A 19,711-nucleotide genomic window follows, 5' to 3' on the forward strand; every position below is an offset into this window, starting at 1 on the left:
CTTTTGTATAAAACATTTTTATAATAAAACATGAAAAAGTTGTTACAGTCGACCTTACTAGTTTCTTATACAACTTCTGTTCTGGCTGCTGGAAATTTTCTTTTAATGCATTTTTCAATCTTCATTTTCTCTAAATTTATCTTTCTGTAACCATGGTCATCTTATACAGTTTTAGTTTTTAACGTTACGTTGAAACTCAGAATTCCATACACATGGAACCTGCTGTTCCCGGAGCAGTCACAGCCACGATTTTTATCATTTTATGTGGTTTGGAACTGAAAAGCTTATGAGGTGTCTTTTATTAACTGCAATTTTTTAAACCTTTCAAGAGATGAAACGAATAAAGAGGAAGATGAAGATGATGAAGAAGCAGAAGAGGAGGAGGAGGAGGAGGAAGAGGATGAAGAGGATGATGACAACAATGAGGAAGAGGAGTTTGAATGCTATCCACCAGGCATGAAAGTCCAAGTGCGGTATGGACGAGGGAAAAATCAAAAAATGTATGAAGCTAGTATTAAAGATTCTGATGTCGAAGGTGGAGAGGTCCTTTACTTGGTGCATTACTGCGGATGGAATGTGAGGTAACTTGAGTTTTAGCTAGTGATTACTACCTAAAAACACTTATAAAATAATTTTCTATTTTAAAATTGAATTAACGAATTACAGACTTGTCAGTATTCTAATTGAGGTCACAGTAAAAAAAATGTAGATTTTAGCATGTAAATGCCTCACGTAGTGACTTCCTACTTACTGTTTTTACTACTTACAAGATATCCTTAGTGTCTAGAAAACTGAAATCTATCCAGTTGATTTTTGTGTTATACATGTAGATTAACAGAGGCAACATTGGTGAAATTATAGAAAAATCTTTTTTAAAGTTAAAAGAGTTTTGAGCTTCTTGATGTCTGCAGGTTACTACTAGGGTTCTTGCTCTCTTGCATTTTCAACTACATTGCCACAATAACCTCTTCTTTGTAATCTTAAGTCATCCAGTAGGCAGGGATTTTAAAGTTGTGATTTCTTAAGAAGCTTTAGCCGTTTTAAGAGGGCCTTTATTTCCTCATTAACAGCTCTTGCGTTACAGCCTTCTTCAGAAGCCTCAGAAATTTGTGTATTTGAGACAATATGGTGGAAGTGTAAGCAAGTCTGCTTGACTAAAATAGAGTGCACTTTCTGACTGCTGCTAACCCTAGGGGGATGAAAGGGAAGACTAAGGTTTGGTTTTAGGTTGTGTTCAATGACTTAAGTTCTTTTCTAACACAAGTTTTCTTTGGTTTATCCAGAGATTTTGTATTTGAATTTTATCCAAAATTGGCAAGCCCGTTTTAGGATCTGGTCATTTAGAGGATCTTTTAAGAAAAACGTAGTTCATTTTGGAATATTTGATATTATATTTGAAATACAGCCAATGATAGGGTTGTTGCCCTTGAAAAGTTCACCATAGAAGTTTTAAGTGGTGGTTTCAAGGTGTGCGTAGTGTCTTCAAGGAGGAATATAGTTCCCATGCTTTTTATTTAAATTGTATTCTGTGATTTGGAAAGTTATTAAGAAAACATCATCTCAAATGCTGTTTCTTAAAAAAAAAAACTGTAGTCTTTGTTTCTTAAAAGTCCATTTTGTGTCGTCCTGTTGTGGCAATAGGAAGCTCTAGGAAGCATGGCTAATCTGATTACCTTCCTTATTTAGAAAAAAGTACAATTCTGATCCATTCTGAAGCTTGGAAGAAAATAACAATTTAAGTCATAAGGAAATGTTCAGAAGTTTTGTTTGGGACCCGTTCTTTATTATTTCTGACCAGCAAGATAAAGTTTTGGATTTTAAGAATGCTGTTATCCTAAGTGTTGTCCTGAAACATAAGCTTTTCCAGAGAATCAGTTTCAACATCATGTGTAATTTACCCTTTTGTTTGTTGGCTCTTATGCTACCTCTGTGTGCATGATTTTCCTCACCTGAAGGGCTGGCTGTTACTAATCATGTTCAAAGGAAGATACTTGAGATCTCAGATATAGCTGCTCTAAGAATATTTTGCCCAGTCTTTGATATTTAATCATTTTGATCTTACTAAATGATCTTATTAATATAAATGTAGAAGGAATTCCATTTATGCCTAGGATGTAACTGTAAATGTTGAATATGTTAGCTTAAAATTAGGAAGGAAAAAAATTGAATCAGGAAAAATTAATAATTACTGAGTAACACCCACAGGATAGATAGATAAGAGCCACATCATCTTTTACCTCTCCTTGAGTTCTTCAGTCCTAGTTATTCTGCTGGTTTATATAATGAGGCAGTTTTTCTAGTGGCCTTTATTAAATGCTTTAAATTGTGTGACTGGTAGAATTTAGGTGTTCTCCAACTTGCAGTATTATCGGGGCTTGATTATTTTCTATTATCTCATTAAACAGAGAGGAGGCCTGGTAGGTGAAAGAATTGAGACACTCATGAAATTATTCTACAAGGAAGATATACAACTTTCTGTTTGTTAAGAAAAGATGGATTAAAGGCGAGAGTTATCTTATCCTAGGAACACTTGGATTTTAGAGGGTAGAAAGAGAATGTCGGTATTTTAGCTTTGAAACTGCTAGGGGGTTGGGTAGGGTAAGGGAAGACTTTGAATTGAGGCCTTCAAGTTTTTAATAATAGAGAAAAGAAAATGAAACCTAGTTCAACAAGACAAGCTTATGTTACTGAGAAGGATGCCATCTACTCCTCACACCTCAAGCGTTTGTATGGTCTGAACTTTCAAAAGAAGAAAACTAACCAACTTGATGAAGACCTGTAGAGTGGATCTCTCCACACTCCAGCATCATAGAGAGGACTGTACTTCTGTAGATTAGCAGTTAATTTTCTTTGAGTCAGTAGAACAGTACTCCTGTTTCTCTCTGAAGCTAATCTAATGGGGACTGCAACAAATGCTCACCAGTTCTACAACAAGTTTCCTATTATTCCGGTGATCTTCAGCTTGATCTTTGAATTTACACTTAAGAGACGTGAAATTAGAAATGAAGATTTATGCACGAAAGTTCATGAAAATAGTTTTATCTTCAGTAGAAGTCATTCATTACTGTAGCAATTTAGGAAATTTTATATGAAGCTATTTATGTGAGTTTTGTTTGATCCTGAAAGGTCACTTTCCTTCCAGTGAAGAAATTTTTCTTAAAGAAAATAAGAATATCTGTCTTAGTTTAAAAAATACTGTTTTTCTGGTAATTTCTACATTTTTCCTTTTTTCTAAAGTGCTGTGTAAACCTTTATATTGATATTTTTATTTGTATACCTATTTCACAATTGAAAATGTTAATTTTTACTACACAGAGGATAGTGTTTGGACCAATTTGTTTTTTACTACCACAACAGGAAAAAAAGGCTTACATCCAATTTTATGGAAAATAGCCAGAACTCTGGATCTTAAACCACATACTGGCTTATAAATGGTATAATGCTGCCATTATTTCAGATGAGGTGGTCGTATATCAAACTATTGTCCGACACAAGTAGGCTTGGCTAGATTGTCACGTGCTTGGAGAAAAGTCAGTGCTTTTTTTATAAATTGTTTTTAACTCTCCTAAAAATAACATTCAATCTAGGGCACCTGGGTGGCTCAGTCGGTTAAGCGACTGCCTTCGGCTCAGGTCATGATCCCGGGGTCCTGGGATCGAGTCCCGCGTCGGGCTCCCCGCTCTGCAGGGAGCCTGCTTCTCCCTCTCCCACTCCCCCTGCTTGTGTTCCCTCTCTCGCTGTGTCTCTCTGTCAAATAAATAATAAAAATAAAATCTTTAAAAAAAAAAATAACATTCAATCTAGAAAAATGGCAAAATATATAAAAGTAGAAAGACAACTATTAATGTTATAGTATGTTCTCTTTCAGTCTTTTAAAAAACATAGCTCATATGTTTTTAAAAATTATAATCCTACGGGGCGCCTGGGTGGCTCGTCGTTAAGCGTCTGCCTTCGGCTCAGATCATGATCTCAGGGTCCTGGGATCGAGCCCCGCATCTGGCTCCCTGCTCTGCGGGAAGCCTGCTTCTCCCTCTCCCACTCCTCCTGCTTGTGTTCCCTCTCTCGCTGTGTCTCTTTCTTTTTTTTCTTTTTTTTTTTTTTTTAAGATTTTTATTTATTTATTGAGAGAGATAGTGATAGAGAGAGAGCATGAGAGGGGGAGAGGCAGAGGGAGAGGCAGACTCCCCGCTGAGCAGGGAGCTTGATGCGGGACTCGATCCCGGGACTCCAGGATCGTGACCTGAGCCGAAGGCAGTCGCTTAACCAACTGAGCCACCCAGGCGCCCCTCGCTGTGTCTCTTTCTGTCAAATAAATAAAATCTTTAAAAAAAAAAAATTATAATCCTACTTTAGTAATTTTTAATAGTAGCCTTTCTGTTTGTTTTCTCTTAGTGATGTTAATATTTTATAGAAGTTTTTAGTACCATTAGCTAATTGATCCCTTTCATTCTCAAGTTTCTAAGTCGTGCCATAAATGTGGGAGTGATTTTTGAAAATAAAGTTACACTTTGAAATTCAACTGCTGTAATCTCTGTTGCACGTGTTGTGTTTACCCCCCATTCAGTGATACAGCTAATTGTATTACAGCTATCTAGACTGCTTGGCTTGGGACTTAAAATACATCAGTATTCTGTTATGTATTGAGGCTGATTTATTTTTCTTCATTTCTGGTTTGGCTTTCCATAATCAAGGGGTTGGGAATTTGATTTGGGGTTTTTTTAATATTGAGATTCATCAATTACGTGAAAAAGATACCCCCAAGTAAAAGAGAAAGGGAAAAGCAACACTGAAATTTCAACTGTAAAACTCCTAAGTAACAAGTTAGTTCTATTCCATATTATAAGTTACAGGAAACTGAAAATAAGATAAATTATACTTAAATATTTTACTTGAAATAAAAATGCATATTTTTATTTTATTTTATTTATTTTTTATTTATAAAAAAATGTTTAAAAAGTATTTTACCTCTCTAAGCAAATTGGCTCCTCCTTTGAGGGAATGGGGGTGGGGGAAACTAGTCAAAAGCTTTCACAAATGGCTTCAAACCCACTTTGTGCTAACATTCAGCTGCTTTTTAACAAACATCTCTTCCTTTATTTGGCCTACAGAAGTTCAGTATCATGTGCAAAATAATGCTTGGACTGAAGATAAAAAGAAGTGGTCCCTATTAAGGAATCGATTGTCCAGGCAAGGGAATTACCCCACCAGGATTTACACTCTCCCTCCCGAGGCTCTCAGCCCTCCTTTTGTGTTGCTTACCTTCAGTCACTCCTTATAATCATTTCTTTTGACCCACATGCTTTTCTGTCGCTCTTGTGTTGCTTTGTATTCCTTCCTTGACAAAACCACTAGAACGCTGCTTAAATCTCATGCTCTTACTCCTGGCCTGCATCTGTGCAGCTGATCCTGTCTGGAGAAAGCAAACAACCACGCTGACTTCTTTTAAATTCATGACTATGAACTTCAAGTGGTCATGATATGTCTCTCTTCCATTCACTCTCCTACTTTCTCAGAAGACTGTTTCATACTGTTTGTTATCTCTCCTCAAATGCCCAGCATCTCTTTTCCATCCTCATTTTCAGTTGGTGACCTTACTTTATAACCTCATTGAAAAATTGAAGTGAGGGGAGAATTTTGCACTTTCCACATCTGCCTTCTTACCTGCATCTGCTGCCACATTCTCTGCGTCTTCCTCTTTAGTCATCTGTGAAAACAAGGATGCTACTATCTCAAGCCATTCTTCTAATTGTCATGCCTTCTTTCCTAAGTCAGAGACATGGGCCCAGAAATTTTCCCTTTTTTCCCTCTCTTTTGTCAGTTTCTTGCTCCATTTTGAATCATCCACGTCTGGACCTGCAGTTATTTCTCCCATCTCAAAACTCACTTGAGCTTTACCTGCTTTTCCTGCTGTGCCATTTCTTTGCTTCATTTCCATCCAGCAAAACTATGAGTTTACACTTGTCACCCAGTTTCTCTCCTGTTGTTTTGTGTAAACCCACTCCAATAAGGCTTTTGCCCCTATCACACCTCCCTGTCATAGCTGAATTCCATCCTTACTTCTTGATCTCTTGTTACTTGTCTCATCAGTGGTATTTGACCCAGCTAATCGCTCCTTCCATGATAATTTTCACTTGTGTTCTAGCTGCGACAGCGACAACTGTTTTTCTTGTTTATTTTCCTTTTCTACCATCCCTCAATTATCCTCTTTTGTTTCTTGTGTTTTCTTCTGTGTAGTCGTGCTCTTCTTTTATCCTTCTGATATCCATTTTAGCTTCTTTTACATTCCATTCCTATTTTTCCAGTCCTAATTTGAGTCACTTTTCTGATAATGAATTTTTCCAAATTATTTTTTGGAGCTAAAGGGATTTGACCTTCTGGAATATAACTTACACCTAGGACTGTGGGCAGTTTTTTTTTTTTTTTAATTGTTCAAGCTTTCTACATCAGGACCACATTACTTTCCAATACAAAAGTGCATTTAACTTTAAAACATGAAAAAAAATCCCAATTCCATATTCATTCCTTTAGTATCCCTTACCACATCTAGAAAAGTACATGCCTGCATATGGTAAGTAGGAAACAAATACTGAACTAAATTGGACCTCCCAGCAACATAATAGAAGTAGAACAGAAGTTAAAGTCTAAATAAAAGGGACTGGTCTATAAAAATGACACCTATAGAATATAGAGACTGATGGGGGATTGGGACGGCTGTGGCCTGGCTCTCTCACTGGAGCCTCTTGATGCTTTTATATGTGGTAATTCTTTGACTCTCTGAGGAACTGTCCAACTGTTTTCCACAAATGCTACACCATTTTACATTCTTGCCAGAATTGTATCAGGGTTCTGGTTTCTCCATACCCTCACCAACATTTGTTATTTTCTGTTTTTAAAAAATGTTTATTATGGCTAACCTAGTGGGTATCTCATTTGGTTTTGATTTGCATGTTTATAATGACTAGTGATATTGAGCATCTTTTCGTGTACTTATTGGCTATTTGTATGTCTTCCTTGGGGAAATGTCCATTCAAGCCCTTTGCCCATTTTTGAATTGTTTTTGTTGTTGAGTGGTAGGAGTTCTTCCTGTGTTCTGTATATTAATCCTTTCTCAAATATATAATTTGCAGATAGTTTCTCCCATTCTGTGAACCCGCAGAATTGTCTTTCACTCTCTTGATAGTGTCTTGATGTACAATAGTTTTAAATTTCGATAAAGTCCAAATTCATCTATTTTTTCTTTGTTGTCCATGCTTTTGGTGGTGTATCCTAGAAAATATCGCCAAATCCAGTGTTGTGAAAATTTCCCCGTGTTTTCTTCTAAGAATTTTATAGTGTTAGCTCTAATACCTAAGTTTTTGACCCATTTTGAGTTAATTTTTATATGTAAATATGGTAGTCAGTTCTTTTTTATGATCTCTTTTTGTCATATGAAGAGCCCATCTCCTAATTAGTAACCAAAATGGGGTTGAGGGTGAGAGACTAGAATGAATCTGAATGGAAATACTCCTGCTCTGTGACTTTCCTTTGGCTCTGTCTCCTTTTGTTCCTTTAAGAATTTTTATGTCACTTCAGCCTAATTTCTCTATTCCTTCTGTTTGCAGAATGTTCAAGGCCTTACTTTTTTTTTCTTTTACTTCCACGTAATCCGATCCTTGTCATACTTTCATTGTGTAAGCCGTTGGTCTTAGGAATGTTGATAAAAGAGTACAGAATTGTTCTGTTCCTGTGCTTTGAAATGATTATTCTGGTAATGATAGAAAGAAAAGCAAAGTACTCTAGGAACTTTTCTGCTTTATTGCTATAGTACGGAAGTTAAAGAACTATAAATGAAGACCATTTGACGGTGGTTTTCAACTGAATATCTGCAAACTTGTTTTAGAGGGTGGGGAGGACACATTGCCCCTGTCTTTTAAACCAAGACTTTCAATTCCCTTTGCATGTTTTTCCTCCTGTGTCCCATTCATTTTTTCTTTGTACCTCACTGTCATGTTTTCAAAACTCTCAACTTCCCCAACCCTCTGTCACAGTCTCCCAGCTTACTCACTTTTTAGGATGGAAAACATACTAAATTAAAAAGTACTATGGCAGTCAAAGGGCTGTGTTACCACTCATGTGAAAAATTCTTATGCAGTATGAAGATGCTTTGTATCAATACAGACAGTCCTACCTGTAGAGACAATTAAAGCAGTGAATAAAGTGAACATAATAATTTGTACTTTAAAAATACGACTTTTGAGGGGCGCCTGGGTGGCTCAGTCGTTGAGCGTCTGCCTTCGGCTCAGGTCATGATCCCAGCGTCCTGGGATCGGGTCCCACATCGGGCTCCCTGCTCGGGAGGAAGCCTGCTTCTCCCTCTCCCACTCCCCCTGCTTGTGTTCCTGCTCTCGCTCGCTCTCTCTCTGTCAAATAAATAAATAAAATCTTAAAAAAAAAAAAAAATACGACTTTTGAGTCGACTGGTTTTTCAGTGCAAGTGAATATAAATATTTCCTTCCTGAAAAAAGATTAGTAACTCGGGTATTTTTGCACTCAGATGGACTTTCTTTCTTTGTGTTTACTTAGAGTGTTTACTAAATTGAGCCTGTTCCATTCAGTAGTTTTTGTAAACTGGCAGGTACATTTAATGTAAAACGTAAATGTGGACCTGTTCATTTGGTGGTTTTGTAGATGGGTAGGTCCATCAGTATATTTGTCTAACTGTGCATAAATACTAATCCCCTAAACTTACCAAGGGCTAAGAAAGTAAACTTTCAGGTACTTTTAAAAGTCAGTATCTGCGTCACAAAATACAGTGAATGCCGCAGTTGTTAACCGTTTGCAGTGATCTCTATAAATGAGCCTGGTACAGTGCTCTGTGATGTGTTCTTAACATTACATATTGCCTCTGCCTAAAGACCTATACCTTTGTTTCATTTTACAAAGTTAAACTCTTCGGGAAAACCAGTTGATATAATTACTATACCATGCTCTTGGGCTGCTTGTGTCAAATATTAAATATGATTATGCTATAATATTCAAGTTATTGTCATTCTGTTATATTCTTAATGATGCTGAACACCATGTGTCTTTGATGTGGATTTAATATTAAGTGTTACATGAAGTGGAAATATGAAATGTTAATGATATGCTTAGAATTTTATTTTTTCAATAATATAATGCTTTTATTTTTGTTTCATTATATCTTAAGAACATGACAGAAGGCATTAAATTATGTTCAGTGGGTCTTTTATAAATTTTGCTTTAGATATTCTCTCAGATTAAAAATATATGTGTAAATTGAGATTATTATAGAAAATTCATGAAGTGGGCAAATATTGATCAAATGGCTTATAAAGTTTATAATTTAATAACTTGCTGCTTTTCATATGACTTGGTCTTTTTTCCTATTACAGTGTCATACTTTTTTTTTTTTCCTATATTTTTTTACTTTAAGGAGGGGGAAAAATTTCTTTCCTTGCTAAGATAGCCTAAATTTCCACTTTAGATGTGAGGTTTTTAAATTCTGAGTTAGTTATATGACATATATTAACTTTTTAGATAGATAGACAAGATATAAAATACATATTGTTCAGCTGTTATTAAATGAGTCTAATCCTTACAGAAAACAAAATACAGATGATTTCAATATTTTATCTAAATTAATGGTTTTTAGATTTTATATTTTTTATAATTTGTGTACATATTTCAAATAGTGAGCTTTTTAATATGTCACTTGGTTTTGCTTATGAAATTATTTTTTAAATATTTTTATTCTGCATGTAATTATTATTTTTTTAAATCTCTAAGGTTATGTCTTTGGGGTATGTATTAATGCACACTGATAATATTTCTTTGAAAGTGGTTTGGTTGGGTTTAAGAAGAACCAAAATCTGAATTGATGTGGGCAACAGAACCATTTTGGTTTCTTACCTGGTTGACTAACATTCTTTTCCGTTTTTATCGTTGCTAAGTGATTTCTTAGATGATTTGCCAACACATCCAAACAAAAATCAGAAAGCTGTTTTTCTCTGTTTTTCTCTGGTGAGAGCAAGTATGTTACGGTCTCTGAATGGTTCCTTCTAGCTTTGTATGAATATTTTAATTCAACACATTTAAAAATTCAAATATCTATGTGGCTGCTTCTTTCAGAAAGTTCAGAAGGTTTGTATTGTTAATTTTGTAATTACTGCTTAGTGTTGTCTTCTCTGTTACATGGTAAGCTCCTTGTGGGAAGGAGCCATGCTGCTTTCATTCCTGAATACTCAGTGCCTAGTGCAGAATTTGTCACATAAATAGTACCTAAGAAGTATTTATCAAATGAGTAAGTCCTCATGCATACTTTTAGTCACGGAGTTTCATGTAATTTTTTACTTTAGGGATCATCTGGTCCAGCTCCTTCGTTTTATATAGGTCAGGGAGCAGACGTTTATAAGTTAAATGAGTTGCTCATGCATCTGTTCTTTCATGTTTGTTCCATTAGTTGAATATTAGATGATCTCAATAGAGATATTCTCAGGTATGCTATATATATACTTTGAAAATATTATCCTTAATACTTTAGTTAAATATCTGATGAGATACTTGTCTAGATTTTATCCATTAATTACAGTGGATTTATTGATCATTGAAAAAGGATGGTCTAATTACTAACAGACTTAATTTTTTAATTTAGTATTTGTTTTTTTTAATTCAGTATTTGTTTTAATACTTGTTTTTCAATATTTGTTTTTATTTATTTATTTTTTAAAGATTTTATTTGTTTGAGAGAGAGTGAGCGAGTGAGAGAGTGCACATGCACACACAAGCAGGGGGAGTAGTGGGAGAGGGAGAAGCAGGCTCCCTGCTGAGCAGGGCGGCCCCTGTGGGGCTCTATCCCAGGATCCCGGGACTACAACCTGAGCCGAAGACAGATGCCCAACTGACTGAGCCACCCAGGCGCCCCTCAGTATTTGTTTTTAAATGGAAGAATTCAGTAATCTTTTCATCGTGCCCTGGCAAACTGTATTTCCTTTTGTCACAAAGAGGCCAATTACTGGCTTGTGATCATAATTTCTAAAGGTAATGTCCAGTTAAAGGCAGGACAGTTTTTATCAATAATCCAAACTACCTGGTTTTCTTCAGACATTATCACAGAACTCTTTTATTGCTTGGATCCAAAGCTGCAAGTCATTTTGTTTGTAGGCCCACTGCTTAGCTTACATTTCTCTCCTAGTTCTCAGACTACATGATCACTAAACATGACAACTGACAGCAACAGGCCCGCTAACCTTGAAGAGAAATCTAGGTATTTAATGAGAAAAAGTGGTTTCTCTGAAGTCTGAAGACCTGTTAACCCAAAATATCTGTTAAGAAGTGTTCTTCCTATGAAGTGGAGAGACCCCATCCAAATATGTGCTCTTGATGGTACTTAAAGCAGAATCGAGAATATTGGAGAGCCCCTGACTATCGTAGCTGAGGGAAGGATAGCATGACTGTGTATTTGAGGATGTTTGAGAAAAGGACTAGAAACGTTTTCAAATTACAAAAAAATAATTGCATTTAGTTATTAAGATTCTTATATTCTTTAAGAATTATTTTGAAGGATGAATGGATATCTTAATATGGTACCCTAAGGAGAAATTGAGAACTATTTTATGGTATTCTGTTTCTTAGCTGCAATTTTCTGCTCTTAGCCACTTCCAGTAATTTCAGTTTTTATGGTATTCAAGATATTTGGATTTGAGCTGAATTTTCTCATTTTCTATCTTCATTGATTACTTCCTTATTATGCCTATAGTAAATGTGTGGTCTCTTTTTAATATATATTAAATATACTGTATTAAAAGTCAAAGTTTATATAGAATGAACAGCATCAATTTCTTGTAGTTCTGAACTAGATTCCCTTCATTCAAGTATTTATTCTTGGTATTTGATAGGGAGTCAGAGATCTTGACCCACTAATTTTGCTTCCTTTTTTTAAATATCTGGCACTAGTAAAGTCAAAATTAAATTGGCCTACCTCTTTCTTACATAAGTTAGTGTTTGTAGGAAATGTTGTGGGGTTGTTGGGTTTTTTTTTTGTTGTTTTGTTTTTGCACAGTTTTTTTGTTTTTCTCTCACATGAACTTATGTATCTCTCCTTTTTGTTCTTTGAAAGTATTCTGTAAAGAAAATGGGACACTTGCATTTACTCTGAGTACTTACATAAAGGGAAGGAACATTTCTTACTTTTAAAATACAGTGATCATGGGACGCCTGGGTGGCTCAGTCATTAAGCATCTGCCTTCCGCTCAGGTCATGATCCCAGGGTCCTGGGATCGAGTCCCACATCGGGCTCCTTGCTCAGTGAGGAGCCTGCTTCTCCCTCTCCCTCTGCTGCTCCCCCTGCTTGTGCTCTCTCTCTCTCTCTGACAAATAAATAAATAAAAATCTTAACAAAAAAAAAATACAGTGATCAGTTATAGCTCTCAGTTTATTCTCTAATCTTTGTTCCTTGTAAGATTAATCAGACAACTAAAGTGCCATTTAGGACCTCATTAAGTTTTGACATATTTGTCTGGGTTAATGTTTGTGTCAGCGATCTCAACTTTTATTTGGTAAGGGCATTTGTAACCTGAAAACTCTCCCTTAACCAAAATTCTCACATTGTATTCAGTTCTCCCTCATCACAGGCTGTGCATTTTTAATGTGGCTTTTCCAGCTGCTGATCTATTACTCTTCTCTGTGCTTACTCTGGATGGGACCTGTCATCCATGCCCTTTACCATTATTCTGGTATTGACCAGAATGTTTTAAGAGGCAGTCCCTTTCCCATGTTTCTCTAACTCCCTACCTGGTGCTTTTTTGGCAAGCCTATTGCTCTCAAAGTCAATTTACTTTCATGGTTTGAGTTTTCTTAATCTGTGAAATAAATTCATTGATAGACTTTTAAGGCATGTTCTAGTCCTAAAGGCTATTAATTATAATAACAATATAAATGTTGTGTTACTACATTTTGTAAAAATAGAGAATAAATCTGGCGGAGAAAAGAAAAAATCTAAAAGAATAGTGTCAGAACAGGGGAATGCCCGAACAAACAAAAAACACTGAGAAAGGAGAACAGAAAAAGGCAAATAATAAAGGAGTAATAAGATTAGCTAATATTTCTAGGACTGTAAGTTACCATGTACCAAGTACCTATTACTTCAATAGGAAACATATTTAAAGAATTTTCCAAGTTGTCTCCTAAAACCATAGAGAATATTCATTATTTTAAAACAAAACTGTCATCCAAAATAGTAAAACCATAGTGTTTAAGTACTACTATTCCAATATTTTAGAAGTGTGTGTAGTTCCTTTCATCTAATTCCAGAATTTGTCTTTTTTTCTTTTCTGCCTGGTCCAACGCTCTTTCCACATCCACAGTCACTACTTTAAGTTCTTTTGATAGCCAGTCCTCTTATAGGAGTCTTATAGAAAATGATTACCAGATAGCATCTGTACACTGATGGAGCTTAGGCGGTGGGCATCAGCCTGTACCAAGCAAGGCAGGAGCTTTTATTTTATTGATGTATATGTTTCTTTTAAGTTATATCCATTCTTTCTGAGTCATACAGAAATCTTGCTCCCTCATAGTGAACATCTTAACTATGGAGGCAATAACTGTTTTTTTGCTTGTTTGATGTATTTGGTGTTCCACGTAAGATAGACAAATATAAGAATATCATGGTGATGATCTTAAGTTGAAAGCTACTATTTTGCCCTAGTTTGAAATATAATTCATGTCAGAAACCCAAGTTGACTAGTAAAGATGTCTGATATTACAGAACTAACTACATAACAGTCTTCAGTAAAGAAAGGTAAAAAATACTATATCCTTGTTTAGCTTATGTTGATGTTCTGTATAGCCATCATGAACTATCTTCAGTTATCTCATAAGAAGATAGGAAGCTTGTTTTGTTTTCTTTTAAACAAAGTACACAGCATTGACTTCCATAACTATATCCAAGTAAGAGCAACTTCTAGGAGTTTTCATTCAACTTTGTGAAGGGCAAAGATATTTTCTGTTTGTTTTCCACCTTCACTCCAATTTTGGAAGGAACTAAATTGCTTTCATCTCAAGCATAATGCAATTTTCAGTATTCATGGGAAAGTTAAAAGTACTCTAAATATTTAGGTAGGTGCTACTGTACCAGTATAAGTACCAAAAGGGGTGTGTTGAGTAGAATAATAGTATTTGTTTTAAAACTTTTCAAAGTTCTTATCATGATTGATTTTTGAAAACTATATGTGCTATGCAGTCTTACCTTTTTATTTTTCTTTTTTAAATACAGTCTTATTCGATACAGAATACACGAAGTCTGATGTTGAGAATGGCTTGACCAGGGCCACATAACTAGCCTGCAGGGATTATGTGAAGACTTTCCTAGAACTCATTCCATTCTTCCTCATTCTCTCTAATTATCACTGGCCCTCAACAGCTTCCAGCAGTTACAGACCTAATCCCTTGCCTGGGGCTGTGCCCTCAGCTTTACTGATGCCAGTGTGTACTGGCCGGTAGCACTTTGCCTGGGCGTTGTTACAGGCGTACTTTCCAGGCCTCCTCTAGAGCAAGAATATCATTTATTAGTCAGGTAATGACCCAAGTCATTTACTTCCTGGCTTAGGGCCTTTATACTTCATTTAGTACCTCTAATAATGAGGACATTTTAATTTAAAAGCTCATTTTCAGTTGTTCATGTTCTGGAGTTGAAATCGTCAGGGAGTTTTCCATTTTGTACAATAAATGTATATAACTTTGAACATAAAAAGAGGTTAATTCATTTTTAATGTTTCTTCCTTCTAGTTGAGTTTTTACAAACTGCCATTCTTTTTTGCTTTAAACAAATAGCTTTATTGCAGTCAGGAGTAAGTTGCACCCTGTGAAACTCACACAGATTGTCAGCATTGAGTGGAAAGGCCATCAGAGCTGTTGACTCTGAGCTGTGTGTATTTGTAGGAAGTGTCTCAGAATATTGAAAAACTTGGCCGAGTAAAGCTTTCCTACTATTTTATGAGGTTTTTTTTTCCTATTGATTTTGCATTGTCTGTAAGTTATAATATTATGCTCTTCTATCACACAATGTCATTTAAAACTAGAGCATATCGGTGGTGCCTGGGTGGCTCAGGCGTTAAGCGTCTGCGTTTGGCTCAGGTCATGATCCCAGGGTCCTGGGATCGAGCCCTGCATCGGGCTCCCTGCTCAGTGAGAAGCCTGCTTCTCCCTCTCCCACTCCCCCTGCTTGTGTTCTCTCTCTCGCTGTGTATCTCTCTCTGTCAAATAAATAAACAAAATCTTAAAAAAAAACAAAAACAAAACTAGAGCATATTACCTTAGCTTCCTGATATGGGGGGGGGGGGGGGGAACTGTCTACTTAACTGCTTAAAAATAAAACAAAGTATGGGCGCCTGGATGGCTCACTTGGTTAATCGACTGCCTTCGGCTCAGGTCATGATCCTGGAGTCCCTGGATCAAGTCCTGCATCGGGCTCCCTGCTCAGCGGGGAGTCTGCTTCTCCCTCTGACACTCCCCACTCTCATGTGCTCTCTCTCATTCTGTCTCAAATAAATAAATAAAATCTTTTCAAAAAAAATAAAACAAAGTAGTAAAACAAAAAAAAACGTAGAAAATATTGTGGTTTCTTTACAATACAAATTTGATTTCTTTTTGGTAGCAGAGTAAGGAGCACTAGCTTAGACATCAAGAAATCTTTCTGGTCTTGGTTCAGCCAGTAGCTGACATTATGTCCTTGGGCAGATCACTTCATCTCTCTTTTTGGGTCTTGGTAGCTTTATTCATTGACCCAGGAAGTTGAACTAACTGGTCTCCAAGGTCCATTCCTGTTCTAAAATGTGATGATTCTATTTATGAATTTCTCTTTAATATGGCATAGTTACTTCTGTGATGTTTTGTGTACTTACACGAGTTTCCTTTAATTTTAGGTATGACGAATGGATTAAAGCAGATAAAATAGTAAGACCTGCTGATAAAAATGTGCCAAAGATAAAACATCGGAAGAAAATAAAGGTAAGTGCTTATTTTGCTACATCATAGCTGTTAATTAAAGAACTTTTCCTCTAAAATGATGCATTAAGCGTGTGTGCTTTAGTGTTAGTAGAGATAGCAATACTCTTAGAACAGCGAATTTATCAAATGCTAGATTTGGGTATAGTTAAAATTGTCAGCTTATGGAAAGGTCTTTTGGAAACAGTACTAAATGATCTTTGAGGCTTTTTTAGTCCCAATATTGTGTAAGGCCACCCAGCCAGGTTTCACTTATTTATTCCAGTCCTTTTTGCCCCTCTCGTCGCCGGCTAGGAGCCATAAAATAGTGTGGCTGGGAGCTTGGTTTATTGTAATGGCTGTAAACTATTCAGAGGAAGAAAAGGAGGGGAGGTATCTGAAGGCAGAGGAGAGCCTCTCTGCACCTCCTCTGTTTCTCTTCTTCTTTATCTGACTCTATTCGCAGGAGCTTAGAATGTGTTCACAGGATCCTGTTAGCCCCACCATAGATGGGTACCATGGGGAATCTATTAATGAGCTTGTGTGGAAATTAATGCTACTGTTGTGCATGATAGAATTACTCTTATTTATTCTAAGTCTTTTAATTGTTTTATTAGAAAGTCGACCATTAACTAGGTTTTAAAATGTTTTTTTATCTTTTTAATGGCTTTTTTAACTTTGAATGATATATATAGTTGAGGTGTTCAGTAGTTTTTCTGAAATTCGATCTTCGTATTCACGTGAGAAGCTGTTTCCTTTCCTGCTGGTGGCCCCAAATAGTGCAAGCTTTCCCCCAGAGTGGTTGTTCTTTTCTCACTGTAAAATTCGGTCTGTCCTTCAAGTTTTGGTATAGCAACCCGGGAACTACACCTAGGGCTTCTCAAACCCCTTTCATCTTCACTTTTGGTCTTTATTGGCAAGTATGGAAATCAGGATATTTAGCATTATTTTTAGCTACTGGAAGAGTTGTGTGCGAGTGGTGTTAAAAAAAGCCAGTTTCTGTATACAAAGCAAGTTTTAGGAGGGAGTATTTCTCAGGTAGAGGGAGGGGGTAGGGATGGGAGAAGCGGTATTAGAATATTCCCTAGGGAGTTTTTTTCCCCTCAGTATTTATTCTCAATTCAGTTCTTGGCCCCTCCCAGGGCATATTACAGTGCCTGGTCATTAGGGAAGAGGCATGTAAATTTTGAAAAAGCTTCCTACATAACATTCTTTTTTTTTTAATTTACCTCTGTGTGATGCAAACTCCCTTTTTTTTTTATTCTTATGTTAATCCCCATACATTACATCATTAGTTTTAGATGTAGTGTTCCATGATTCATTGTTTGTGCATAACACCCAGTGCTCCATGCAGAATGTGCCCTCCTCAATACCCATTACCAGGCTAACCCATCCTCCCACCCCCCTCCCCTCTAGAACCCTCAGTTTGTTTTTCAGAGTCCATCGTCTCTCGTGGTTCGTCTACCCCTCCGATTTCCCCTGCTTCATTCTTCCCCTCCTGCTACCTTCTTCTTCTATTTTTTTCTTAACATATACTGCATTATTTGTTTCAGAGGTAGAGATCTGAGATTCAACATCTACATAACATTCTGATATTGCACACCCCTCTCTCACTCTGTCTCATCTGTCTTCTGATAGCCATTAAAAGTCATATTTGAATTTTGAATGGGGTGGACCTTTTCTGCCCTCAGAATACATGTTACATTATGATCTCTGGAATAAAATAATGAAGTAGTGAAAAGGCTAGCAACAGGAGACAAATGGAGCAGCACTAATTATTGGTAGGTTGGGATCATCACCTACACATCAGGCTTTTCAGTCCATTCTGAGAATTAAGCCCAGATGTCCTAAGTGAGTGGCTCTCCCACTTGAGCACCTATCACAGTCATCTGGAGGACTTGTTGGAACTCTGATGGCTTGGTCCCATCCCCAGCATTTCTGATTCACTAGATGTGAGGTTGGTTCCAGGAGTTTGCATTTCTAACACATTCCCGTAAGATGCTCATGGTGCGGGCCCATGGACCATACTTGGAGAACCATTACCCCAGAGCATCTGCAATATGTAATGAATTACCTTCTGTGAATCCAGAATCATGATAGTGATGTACCATCTTTGCTATTTGTGAAAATAGTCACTGAGATTCTATAGTCTGTCTCTATAATAGGATTTCAGAGTTGTTTACTGCTCCATCATGCTCTACATCATCATTTAGGAACCTTGTCTAAATGATTTTTCCTATAAATTATTTTCAAAACAAAGTTAAAAAGCAGTTTCCGGGAAGTATTTTAGTTAGCCTCTCCTCATTTTAGTTGTAAACAGACAGTTTTTTCCCCTCAAACGTTAATTTATCAACGAGGCAGGAAGGTTGCCTCGCGACTTCACATTATAAGAGATCATTTGTTTACAGTTATTCCCAGTTGTCAGCTAAATGAAGATGTTTGGAATTTTGTCATTCCCAACCCACATTTTATATTGAAAATGTTACAAGTTTTGAAACTACCAGGTTGAAATTTTTTTTTTAATGAATATTTAAGCCTTTTGGGATTTAATTTTGAAGAATTTGTAATGTCAGTTATTAGCAGTATCCTGTAGCATTTGTTAAAAACTGGAAAAACATTTCTGGCTGTTTTTGGGGAGCTTCCTACATTCTTTTCATATTATTTAATAATATAAAATACAACTTTGAATTTAAAATGTGTGTTAACATTGTTACTAATAAATGCCTCATGATAAATTATGGTTAACATGAGATACTTTTTTTTCTTAACCTAGAATAAATTAGACAAAGAAAAAGACAAAGATGAAAAATACTCTCCTAAAAACTGTAAACTTCGGCGCTTGTCAAAACCACCTTTCCAGACAAATCCATCTCCTGAAATGGTATCCAAACTGGATCTTACTGATGCCAAAAACTCTGATACAGCTCATATTAAATCCATAGAAATTACTTCCATCCTTAATGGACTTCAAGGTAAACATAGCAAATATCCTGTTGCATGCAACTATATGTTTTTAGTTGTTATAAGTCAAATTCTATAAAGGCAGTTCACTGGGGGTTTTTTTGTTTTTTTTTAAAGATTTATTTGACAGAGAGTGAGAGACAGGGAGAGAGGGAACGCAAGCAGGGGGAGTGGGAGAGGGAGAAGCAGGCTTCCCGCGGAGCAGGGAGCCTGATGCGGGACTCGATCCCAGGACCCTGGGATCATGACCTGAACCGAAGGCAGACGCTTAACGACTGAGCCACCCAGGTGCCCCAGCAATTCACTGTTTTTAATTGGACCATAATTTTGTTGTCTGTTACTTGAAATAAAATCAGCCATTGATTGAGGATTGGAAATATTTCTATTATTAGTAGATCTAAAGGTGCCGTTAAATTTTAGTTATGATTTATTATTCACCCTACAGTACTGTATTGTGGGTTTTTCAGGTACTGTCCTTTTCTGTTGCCACATAAAACATGGTTTGTGTTATGCAATATTAGACTATATACTGAATTTTTTTCATAAAGAATACCAAACTTTGCTTCTCAATTACATCTATTATGGTCTCTTTTATGATGGCATTATTGCTTAATATTTAAGGCAGAATGAAGTATAACTATCAAATAATAAAAATGAGGAAAACTGGAGAGGGGATTTAATAAATTTGACTGTCAGGGAAAGGGGGAAATATGACCTATTAAATGAAGTATGTATCTTCATAAAAATATTTTACATTTCTCATTACTTAAGA

General features: G+C 36.3%; 1 protein-coding gene across 1 annotated transcript in view; it reads left to right on the forward strand.

Moving 5' to 3' along the window:
* ARID4B (AT-rich interaction domain 4B) overlaps positions 1 to 19,711 on the forward strand; it is a 145,284-nt gene that overhangs the window by 103,508 nt on the left and 22,065 nt on the right. Inside the window, exons 17-19 of the mRNA XM_044916014.1 lie at positions 330 to 581; positions 15,918 to 16,002; positions 18,752 to 18,950. Coding sequence (XP_044771949.1) covers positions 330 to 581; positions 15,918 to 16,002; positions 18,752 to 18,950 — 536 coding nt within the window. The remainder of the gene's footprint in view (positions 1 to 329; positions 582 to 15,917; positions 16,003 to 18,751; positions 18,951 to 19,711) is intronic.

The sequence above is a fragment of the Neomonachus schauinslandi genome, chromosome 6, assembly GCF_002201575.2.
Source record: "Neomonachus schauinslandi chromosome 6, ASM220157v2, whole genome shotgun sequence".
In the NCBI taxonomy this organism is placed as follows: domain Eukaryota; kingdom Metazoa; phylum Chordata; class Mammalia; order Carnivora; family Phocidae; genus Neomonachus; species Neomonachus schauinslandi.